Source organism: Delphinus delphis, chromosome 10 (genome assembly GCF_949987515.2).
Source record: "Delphinus delphis chromosome 10, mDelDel1.2, whole genome shotgun sequence".
Classification (NCBI taxonomy): Eukaryota; Metazoa; Chordata; class Mammalia; order Artiodactyla; family Delphinidae; genus Delphinus; species Delphinus delphis.
In genome coordinates, this window is record NC_082692.2 from 95,863,949 (window position 1) to 95,875,573 (window position 11,625).

At 47.2% G+C, this 11,625-nt stretch overlaps 1 protein-coding gene across 1 annotated transcript in view; it reads left to right on the forward strand.

Moving 5' to 3' along the window:
• Positions 1-4,014, forward strand: part of LMCD1 (LIM and cysteine rich domains 1) — a 57,850-nt gene extending 53,836 nt beyond the window's left edge. The window contains exons 5-6 of the mRNA XM_060022961.1: positions 1,483-1,698; positions 3,343-4,014. Of these exons, the coding sequence (XP_059878944.1) occupies positions 1,483-1,698; positions 3,343-3,501 (375 nt within the window). The 3' untranslated portion in view covers positions 3,502-4,014. The remainder of the gene's footprint in view (positions 1-1,482; positions 1,699-3,342) is intronic.
• Positions 4,015-11,625: the final 7,611 nt, after the last annotated feature.

Consider the following 11,625-nt stretch of genomic DNA (forward strand, 5'->3'; position numbering starts at 1 on the left):
GGGTGTCAGTCGGGAGGGAAAACACCTGAGCTGGACACACAACTGCCCCAGGGAGATGCCAGCCAGCATCATCCTCGTCATCAGAGTTCTGAGGAGGGGAGAACTCCAAAATGACTGGATTTTACAGATGGAGGATGTCGTCTGGATAGGACGTGATGAGAACGGCCGTTTAGCTCTGTGGTCTTCCTCCCAGTGCAGTCATGATAATAACATCAGGCAAATCCCAACTGAGGGACAGTCTACCAAATATCTGACTGGTACTCCTCCAAGGTTATGAAAAACAAGGCAAGTCTGAGAAACTGTCCCAGCCCAGAGGAGCCTAAGGAGACATGATCGCTACCTGTAATGTGGGATCCTGGATCCAATCCTACAAGAGGAAAAGGACAGTAGGTAGAATCTAAGCACATCTGGATAAAGTTTGGACTTCGGTTAATAACAACATATCAATACCGGTTAACTGATTGTGACAAGTACACCATATTAACGTAAGGTGCTAAGAACAGAGGAAAGCAGGTGCGGGGTATACGAGAATTCTCTGTACTATGACGACAATTTTTCTGTACGTCGAAAACTGTTCTAAAATTTTAAGTTTATTAAAAATTAATCCTCCATAGGGAAAAGAGCCATTCAAAGTGCCAGGTGGACCGGTGGGTTTTAATGTAACCGGGATGAAAGGTTGGTTGATACGCTACACTAACTAACCTTTGAGAAACTAACACTTGTCTAATTTTGATGTAATAGCAAAGAAAAATACTCCACAGTTATCTAGAAAGGCTATTTAAAATGCCTGCCTCCCTTTTTCAATTTCTAATCAGTGTAAGGTCAGATTTTTTTTCATCTATTTCAGAGAAAACCACATGATGCAAAAGATAAAAAGCTAAAACAGTTATAAGAATCGAGAAATCCTCTACGGAGCCAGTCATGAGAGATTTGCAAAAATGTAACCAATGCCACACTCTGACTCAATTTTTCTGTTTTGGAAAATCTAGTTATTTTTCATTACAAATATTTATGTTAACATGCTGTTGGTTTACTATTTTTTAATGAATTAATAGTTATTTAATTTTTTTCCTCAGTTCTAATTTCTTGTATGGTAAATATCAATAGCTATTACCCACATGAACAAAAACTCTGGGCTTCTCAAAAATTTTTAAGAGTCTTGAACAAAAAGTGTGAGAATGACTGTGCTAAACAAATATTGGGTTGGCCAAAAAGTTCATTCAGGTTTGCCCATAAGATCTTACAGAAAAAGCCAAATGAACTTTATGGCCAAACCGATACTTTATGGAGTCCTCACAACTACCTACTAGGTAGGCAGTATTATTATTATCCCACTTTGCAGATGAGAAAACTGAGGAACAGAGAGGTACAGTAACTGCTCAAGGTCACCCAGGAAGTAAAGAGACGAGTTGAAACTCGAACCCAGGTCACGATGCACTCCTGACTACCTTGTGTCCTGGGGCTCCTCCCCCACCCTTCCAGGTCTGTGAGCTCTGCAAGGGGGTGGCCCCCGCCGACAGCCCTGTGGTCTACTCGGACAGGGCAGGCTACAGCAAGCAGTGGCATCCTGCCTGCTTCGTGTGCACCAAGTGCTCCGAGCCGCTGGTGGACCTCATCTACTTCTGGAAGGACGGGGCGCCCTGGTGTGGCCGTCATTACTGCGAGAGCCTGCGGCCCCGGTGCTCCGGCTGCGACGAGGTGAGGACCAGTGGGATGGGCACCCCCAGACTGCAGGAGGGGACCCAGAGGCCCAGGGGAGTGTAGCTTCGTAATGATGTGATCCACAGATAGGAAAACTGAGGCTCAGATCCCCCTTCACACTCTCGGCCTCTGTTTTCCCATCTGCAGAGTGGGGCAGAAATTAGTTCCCACCCCCGGGCCTGTTGGGATGGGTCAGACACAGAGGACCTGTCAAGTCTCATCCTTGGCACAAGGCTTGGCACTAAGTAAGGGCTCAGAAGAACATGATGGGCTGCCGCCAGGAGGCAGATGACCCACATTCAAACTGGGCTCTGCATCTGTGAGGCGTGTGTGTCCCTAACCCCTGTGCTTCCGTTTTATAACTTACCACATGGGAGGGTAACAGTGCCCATCCCATGGAATTGCTGTGAGGATAAATGAGATCGTGCCTGAAAATGCTTGGCATGGGGCCCGGGTAACTAAGAAGTGGAAGCCGCTGTGAGTCTTAGGGAATGTAATACAAGATGATACAATAAAATCGTGTAGCATTAACATAACACAATCGGACAGTTAGGAGATGCTGTGAAAGGGGTTCAGGTCTCCAACATGGGTTTAGACTAGGGAAACTCTAAGGTGAATGAATAGTGACAGTAATGGCTATGACAATAATAACTACCGCCTGCATGCCTTTGGTGATGAGAAACTCACTACCTTCATCTGTGGCACATACGAGGGTTAGAAGTGTCTTCCTCACTTTAAGCCAATATCTGCCTCCTCCCACTTTTCACGTGTTGGTCTCCGTGTGAAGTTAAGACCCTGTAATCGTCCTACCTCATACCTGTGTGGGCAAGGATGTTACAGAAGGAAAAGGGCTGTCAGCAGGCCTGGTCCCACCCACCTCATTTCTGTGAGATCAACAGTATACTCGCGGTAACAACACCTCATCCTAATGTGCTACAGACGTTGTATGTGATGTGCCGTGACATCTCACAACAGTCTTTCAGGGACAGAGGATCATTATCTCCATCTGACATTTGAGAAAAGTGCAGCTCAGAGAGGTCAGCGATAAGCAGAAAGCATTGACTTTGTCTCTGTTGCCATTCCGAGTACTCCATCTGTAGCAACACACGCGGCCCTCATAAAACCCCATGGGATGGGTAGTATGTATATCCCCATCCTCAGATGTGGAAACTGAGGCACAGGGAGGTTGAGTAATTTGCCCAAAGTCATGCAGCTGGTATTTAAGTGAAAACACGTACCTGGTCCCTGTTTGACCCCAAAATCAGAAAGCACATTTAACCAGTATGCTGTTCTGCTCTCTGGTTCCTCACCAGATTGTACAGATGTTCCTTTATTCCAAGCCCAAGCAACTGGGCTTTGGATTTGGCCCAGACAGCATCATAGATGTCAGATACGTAAAACCTGTCAATAGCGGAGGATTTTTTTCTTTTTTTTTTGGATCCTGGAAGCTAAGATGCAACCATGACCTTCGCCAAATACTGTACTTACTGTCTTAGATTTATGTCAGATTTCTCCACTGAGGCATTGAAAGGTCAAAACAAGCATGGGGGACGAGGGACCACCATCTTACGGCTTGTCTCCCACGCCCTGTCTACTAGGGACAAAACCTGAGCTGAACGATTCTTCTGCTCCCCTCCCCAGATAATATTCTCAGAGGACTACCAGTGCGTGGAAGACCTGGCCTGGCACCGAGAGCACTTTGTCTGCGAGGGCTGCGAGCAGCAGCTGGGCGGCCGGGCGTACATCATCTCCAGGGCTCAGCTTCTGTGCCCAGCGTGCAGCAAGTCCAAACGCTCCTGAAGGGCTGTGCACCCACGGCTGGAATCCACAGGATCCCACCGAGAAGCACAGCCACGTGTGCCAAGGCCATCCTAAGGGTCTGGCGAGACAGCCAACAAGCAACAGAAACAGTGATCTTTCTTCAGTGGATATATACACATACACACACATATTCTAGATCGGGTGGGGAGGGATCCTTGAGGGTCAGTAGTTTCAAAGCCGGAGATGTTCTGAGAAGTCTTAGGACGCAGTTATTTTGTTTTTGCTGCTGTTGTTGTTTCCCAGCTACCAACGAAACACATCCTGCCCGCGCTCTCTAGGAGGAGTTTCCCAGAATGCAACTCTGAGTGATCAAATCACACAGCTGGAGGATGTGCGTGCTTTCTCGTGAAGCTGGGGGCTCCTCCAGGAGCAGCCTGGGATCTCGTTTGTTGCCTCCCTTTCAAATGGAATTTGAATCTTAAATAAAAAAATGTTGGCATGATAAATATATCAATAAAAGTTTTACGAAGTTCGCACATGCCCTGATCTCATTATTTACACCTGGCAGTCATTTCACGGCATCTGTTTTGCGCCAAGATCCTGAGTGCCGGTGCTAGCGGAAGGCACTGGAAATGCAGGTGTGCCTCTTCATCAATTGTGTCTCATCAGACTCCTTTGGGGACTGAAGGGTCTCGGGGCAGAACTCCCATCCCCCCAGTTCCGGGTACCCCCAGAGCACTGATGGAAACGAGCGTGTCGTGTTTCATGGGACACCTAAGAGCAGCCTCTTGAAAACCGGGGAGCAGCAACTCAGGTGTTCTCCAAGTCCCGGCAGGTGACGAGTGAGCCCCTCTGGGTGGAAGACCAGGCAGGGGACTCAAAGCAACCAAACAGGGCCACCTAAGCTCAACCAATGGGCGCCACATGGGACACGGTGGCCAGTGCTGGCCAACCTGAAGAAATATGGCTTTTAAGAGAAATCGCTCCCTTTTTTAAACGTTGCCAACGGAACACTGAATGAGCCGAACAGAATAGCTCTTCGGGTGAGGCTGTCTCTCTTTTATGGCCTCTCTGTGCACTTACAGTCTCCAAATTCGTTTCCTCCCCACAATTTCAGAAAAAAAGACCTTTCTTTTTCTACTGTGGATATAAAGGTGAAAAAGACCTGAGGCTTAGGAGCTCACAGTCTCATCACCACGGCCTCTCTTTCCTTTTTTTTTTTTTTTCAGTCACGCCATGAGTTCCCCGACCAGGGATCAAACCCGCGCCCTCTGCATTGGGAGTGCGGAGTCTTAACCGCTGGACCGCCAGGGAAGTCCTGGCCTCTCTTTATTAAACTGCCCGTCTACTGCCCAGTTTCTTTCATTTCACCACCCACATTTTGCTCGCATTACCTCGTCTACAATACCTCCATTCATGTGGTTTGCAAGCTGGACGAAAGCTATTGCCCTACCCTTCGCAGGTGTTTTTCTGCTTCCAGCTCATCTCTCCAACCCCCGTGTTTCTCTGCCATGTCCACCTTCTCCAAGAGGAGCTTTCGGACCCATCCTTCCAGGATCCCTGTTGCCCCTCAACTTAACAACCAAGTCCTCGTCCTGACATGTGAGTCCTTCCAACACTTGGCTTAGCTGTCCTTCTGGTCTTAAAACCCTTTCTTTCTCTAGATTTCGACTTCCCTATTTCACGTAAACATTCAGAAATTCCTTTTGATCAAGACCCTCTCCCCTGCCACCACTGCCCTGGTCTGTGCTGGGTCCTTGAAGACCCATTCCTTCTACAGAAATTCTACCTGTCCTAGAAGGAGCTTCTGAAACATAACCTGCTTCTCAGCAGCCCTCCCTGAAGCGCCAATGGAATAGGCACCTGTTCATTCCCTCATGCATTCATTCACAAGTATTCACTGAGCTCTACAGAATTCCAATTCACATGCTGAGTACAGGGGGTACAGTGCTCACAGAAAGAACAGCGCCCCTGGACTTTACAGTCTGTGCAGGAGAGGGGCCTCGGGCAAATATTCCCACAAGTTGATGTAAAATTACTGCTTCTATGGATGGTATGAAGGTGGGGTGGGGGTGGGGAATCGGGTCTCTATAAAGCAAATGAAAGAGATTGGACCTAATCAGGGATGTCAGGAAAGGTGCTCCTGGGAAAGTGACACTTGAACTGAGATCTAAAGGGCAGTAGACGCCGAGTAGCCGAAGAGGGAAAGGAAGATGGTTAAAGATGGATGCATGGATGGCATGTGCAAAGACCCTGTGGCTGAAGCAGCACCAGTTTATTCAATATCTACTTATTGCTGTTGGAGATACAGTGGTGACCATGAATGGGACTGAAAGAAGATGGGTGTGGCAGGTCCACAGACGGAGGACGGATGCTGAGGTACAAGAGGGTCACCAGCTTTGTGGGCAACAGAAAAGACCTGCTTCTGTCCTACGAGCAACGGGGAGCCTTCCGAGAGTTTTCAGCAGGGGTTGGTGATGGCGGGACAGAGAGATTACGGGATACATGATCTCTCCTCTGTTGAAACCCCAGCGTGATGCCTGATCGATTTTGTCCTGGTGCCTCTGTCCACACCACTGTGGACAGGAGTAATGTCCCCCACAGACCCCAGTGGATGCCACCCAGAACGTGCTCCTGCCTTCCTGGTGTCTACTAATGACACCAACCTTGCACTTGGAACACTGAATCCTCTCTGACACCCCCCTTCCCCTCTGATGGTCACTCAGCGCAGTCCTCTCTCCCATCACCTCTTCCTTCCATCCCCAACGTTGTATTTCACCTTGAACATTTTCGGCCCAGACTGACAACGATCTCCTGGTGAGTCTCCCTGCCACGAACTCACCCTGTCCACACACTACTCAGGTGGACCCTTCAGAAACACATCCTCGCCGTGCACTCTCCTCTACAGAACAGGGGCTCCCTGTTCGCACATGGGAGAAAGTCAAAGCTTCTTAGCTTTGCAATCAAGTTTCTTAATGTTCCCGGCCCCAACCCACCTTGCTTACTGCTCCCTTTCCAGAAGCAAATGCATTGCACGCAGGCTCCTCTCTGGGACCCAGCCTTCCCCACCTCTGCCCGCCGCCCCGGCTGTTCCCTTTGCCTGGAGTTCCCCACACGGTGCCCTATTACTGCCTCTTCCGTGGGGCTGCCATAACTGAGCGGGACGCCGCACCAAAACTGGAAAGACATACGCTCTACAGTGTAACGGCGTTAATTCTCGCATGGTTTATCCCCCATGTCAGCAGGAAGCACAGCTGCCATTCTCATCACTCCCCTTCTCCAGCCTCACCCTCCCTACAAGGGTATCATAGGGGCCCTTGCCCTTCATCTGTGCTCTCAGAATACCCCAGGCTTACGGCGATAACTGCACTGATTCTACTGTGCTATAAGTATTAGTTTGAGAAAGGCTCCCCCATGCACTTCTTGAGAAAATACTCTCATCTTTAGCCTCCAATCCTTAGAATAATGCCTAGCAACAAAATCAAAGAATAAACAGCCGAGGGCCCTTCGAGGATTCACTGTTGCTCATGGCACTGGATTCCAAAAGGGCCTAAATCAACGATGAAAACTTCAGAATGAGGCAGACGCCGTTGGGTGCCTATGTGCGGCCATCCTCCGCCCCATTTCCTTCTTTGTGGGGAGAGCCCACTTCCCGCGATACAAACTCACTTTCCCAGCTTCTTCTGCAGCTGGGGAAACAGCATGTGACTCAAGGCTGGCCAACGAGGCTTCACCTTTGGGGAGCTGCTTAGAAATATTCTCTTCCTTGATGAAAAGAGCTGCTCTGGAGGGAACAGCCCTACTTTCTTTTTCTTTTGATATTATTTCAAACTTAGAAAAAAAGCCACAACAAAGAACTTGTCTTCTTGAACCATTTGAGGGTGTTGCTGACACTATGCCCCATCACCCCATCAATATTTCAGTGTGTGATTCCTACAAACAAGGACATTCTCCTACCTAACCATGAAACCACCATCAAAATCAGGGACTAACATTCTACCAGTCTGATCCTCAGATCCCCGTCACCAGTTGTCCCAATAAGGTCTTTTATAATAATTTCACCAGTTGTCCCAATAAGGTCTTTTATAATAATTTCACCAGATGTCCCAATAAGGTCTTTTATAAAAAAAAAAGATCCACTCCAGGATTATGCGCTGCGTTTAGTTAACTTGTCTCTTTAGTTTTCTTCAATTGGGAAGTGTTTCTAGTTCCTTCCTTGACAGTTATGATCTCAACATCTTAAAAGATTAAAAGCCACATAGTGAGTGGAACGTCCCTCAGATTGGCTGTGTCTGATATCCTCATAATCAGATGCAGGTTATGCTTTTTTGGCAGGAAGGCCATGCAAGTGATGCTATCAGATAATACAAGATTTTTATTTGTTCCATTAGTGTTGCTATTAATTTTCAACACTTGATGATACTGAACTTTTCCATTGTCAAGTGACTCCTTTTCCCTTGGTGTTTAACGAGCATTTTGTGGGAGGGTGCTTTGAGACTATGTTAACCTCCTGGTTCCTCATCAAAATTCCACCCATAGGTTGTCAGAATCCACTGAGGTTTCTTGACTGAATTATTACTATGACAGTTGCCAAATGTTGATGTTTTTTCTAATTCAATCATTCCTTCCATGTTTATTACTTAGCATTCTACTATAAGGAAAAGCTCTGTTTTCTCCCTATTTATGTATTTATTCATATTTCGTATCAGTTTGGAGTGATGGACTTCTATTTTATTAAATTGTTTATAATCTATTATCATTAGTTATTTTGATGTTCAAACTGTCCCAAATTAGGCCAATGAAAAGCTCTTACAAGCTGGCTGCTATGTCCCTTTAACAGGTCCCCACCATCCTTTGAACATAATTTTACATTGTGACACCACAAGGAACTCTCAGTTCATCTTATACTTCTCCTGCCCCAGTTTTGGATTCAGCCATTTCTCAAGGAGTCTCGTCTTCTTAAGCTGGGTGCTGTCAGGCTGGAACATCTTAGAACCTTGAAGACACAAGTGAACCAAGCTAATAAGCTGAGAGTGATGGAGCTGGGACTCAAACAGTGTCTAGATCCTTGGTTATATCATCAAGCCAGTGAACTTAGTTCTGGCTTTCTTGTTACTTGAGACAATTTCCTTCTTCTTTATGCTGCGTTATACATGTATTACTTGTGTAATACGTTTCTTCACCATATAGTTTCTCTTTAGTGAGGTTTTATTCATCGTAGCCAGAAACGATGGGACTAATACCCAAGATGTTTCACATTTTAGCTCGAGTGAATTAAACATTTCTGAAGCCATTACACCCTCTGCTTCATCTGGATGTTTCAACAAATCTGTCTGGGGAGGACACAGGCGATAGTGACATGAGGGCTTGACTCACTGGGTTATCAGACTTTGGCTCCAAAAGTTTGGCTTCAAATACGAGACAGTTCCATGGAAGCGGAGAGGGTGCCACGGCATGTTTGCAGACCACCCATGCCTTTGACGAGCTGAGCCTGGAGATGACGATGTTGAAGGAAGAAGTATGTTTGCTCCTTCTCAACCATGATCTGTGTTCATTCAGATGCTACTTGTTTGAAGCAAAATGATCTCCTGGACTGATTCCCCCGGTCCTATGATAATAGAATCCGCACGCATCAGCATATCGTGTTTCTCTGGTCTGAGTTTGGGACAACTTTGGTGCTTTTTTTTTTTTTAAGATTTTTTTTTGTGAACCATTTTTAAAGTCGTTATTGAATTTGTTACAATGTTGCTTCTGTTTTATGTTTTGGTTTTTTGGCCACGAGGCATGTGGGTTCTTAGCTCCCTGAACCCACACCCCCTGCATTGGAAGGTGAAGTCTCAACCACTGGACCACCAGGGAAGTCCCACAACTTTGGTTCTTAAACAGTAGAAAGGATTTGGACTTGCAGACAGAAGAAATATTATCCAGGCCTCTCTTGTTGCAAGGGAAGGAAGTCCAATGCAAACCAGTTTAAACAACAACAATGAAAAGAAAAACCTGGAGGGAATCCACATTCTAGAATCTACGTTCTCGTTGAGAATCTGCTTCCTTTCTCCATCTCTCGCCTCCGTTTTCCTCCATGTCAGCTTCGTCCTCAGGCAGACCAGCCCAGACGGTAGCAGATGGCGGCCCCCAGAACCCAATAAAGGTCACATTCACCCTCGGAGCCAGTGAGCCCAATGAAAGGGGAGTGTCTCTTTCTGGGGCTTTCTGGGAACGACTTTGATTGGCCCAACATGGGTCATGTGCCTATCCCTCGACCAATGATTGTGCCCAGACAGCCGGGGTACCCTGATTGGCAGTGCCTTGATCACGTGCCAACCAGCCAACCCCTGAGGGGAGGAGAAGGGATTTGAAAAGACTGTCACGCCTTGGGGCTTCCCTGGTGGTGCAGTGGTTAAGAATCCACTTGCCATTGCAGGGGACACAGGTTCGAGCCCTGGTCCGGGAAGATCCCACATGCTAAGCCCGTGCACCCCAACTACTGAGCCTGCACTCTAGAGCCCGTGAGCCACAACTACTGAGCCCATGTGCCACAACTATTGAAGCCCACGCACCTAGAGCCCGTGCTCCTCAACAAGAGAAGCCACCGCAAGGAAAAGCCCGTGCACCGCAACTAGAGAAAAGCCCGCGCGCAGCAATGAAGACCCAGTGCAGCCAAAAATTAATTAATTAAAAAAAGAAAAGACAGCCACCCCCAAATCACGTAAATCAGGCCCCTTGTAGAAAAGAGAGTCCCTGTTAGAACTGCAGGTGGCAAAGGAAATCCTTCTGGGCAAAGAGAGGCAGGATGGATAAAACTACAGGAGCAAAGCACAGAGAAGGAGCAGTTCGAGAAGTTGGAAGAGAGCCAAGCCAAGGAATCTAAGGATAAGACCATCCCGGGATTGGGGAATGCAGGCTCCCAGGGGAGCACAGCAAACAGCAAGGGTAGAAGCCAAGTCACAACACTCATCTTGAACTAATTATCATGCTACTAAAACTCTCATTTGTCTTGATTTCTTTTAAATTACTGGCAAGAAAAGACATGTTTTTAAAGGTCTGCATAAAACGGTATTCCCTAAAGGATTTTATTGGGACCTTTTTTTTTAATGACATGAAAGATGATGGAGACTTACTAAACGGTCTTTATGGGAAAAGTTTAATAAATGTGAAGGATGTACTTCCAGGAGTTCAAATATGGCAAGTTTTAAAATAGAAGAGTGACACAAGCAGCTAATGATCCCAATATGCCAGATTATGCAGGCTGCTGGCACGGGTTCTGGGTTTTAATCAAATATATAAATTATGCAAGATTGTTGCAAGGAATTGCAAGCCTTTGCCCTACAAGGGAATGGTTTGTGCATCGTCTGACAGGAGAGCTCTGTGGAGTTCATCTTCAGCTGATAAGGGGAGAGGAAGCAGGAGCCAGCGGGTGGGCGGGCATCTTTGGCCAATGCAAAGAGACCATCTGTGCCAAAGCTGGACAGAAGAATATGCTCCAGCCAGAGCCCCCGGCCAAGGAGGAAGGTGTTTGTTCAATATGTGGCCTGTGTGGTCCCCTCTGCAGGGGAGGTGTCTGTGACATCTTAAGCCAGAGCTTGTAAACACTGAGCTTTCAGTGCTTGTTCCTACCCAAAAAGCCACCCTTCAGCCGCCTCCACTTCAAGGCTCAGCAGGAATGCTCCCTCTTCCAGGAAGCCCTTCCTGATTCCTCCAGATGTTCAGAGTCTCAACCAACTGTGTACCTGATGTGGCCCTTGACCAGACTGTACTTATGTCAGACTCCACGTTTGTCTTCCGAACAACAGGCAAAACTCATTCACTGGTTCATTCTTTGATTCACTCATGCACCATGCTTTTACCCGGGGCCTCCTATGCCCCAGGCACTGTGCTAGGCCTGGGAAATACAATAGTGAACAAAGGAGACATGGTTTCTGCACTCATGGCATCAACATCTATCAGAGGAGAGCGACCAGTAACAGACCTCCCTTGCTCACCAAATAGATACTACACGTCTGGTAGTGCCAGCACAGCCACTGACGGCACGGGCTTGGGAGCTAGGTGCCTCAAGTCTAAACCCAACTCCACTGTGTCACTTAGATAAGTCATTTCGCTTTGTTCCCAAGTTTCTCCTTTATAAAATGGGGATAGTAACATCATTTCCTTTACAGGGCTGTTCTG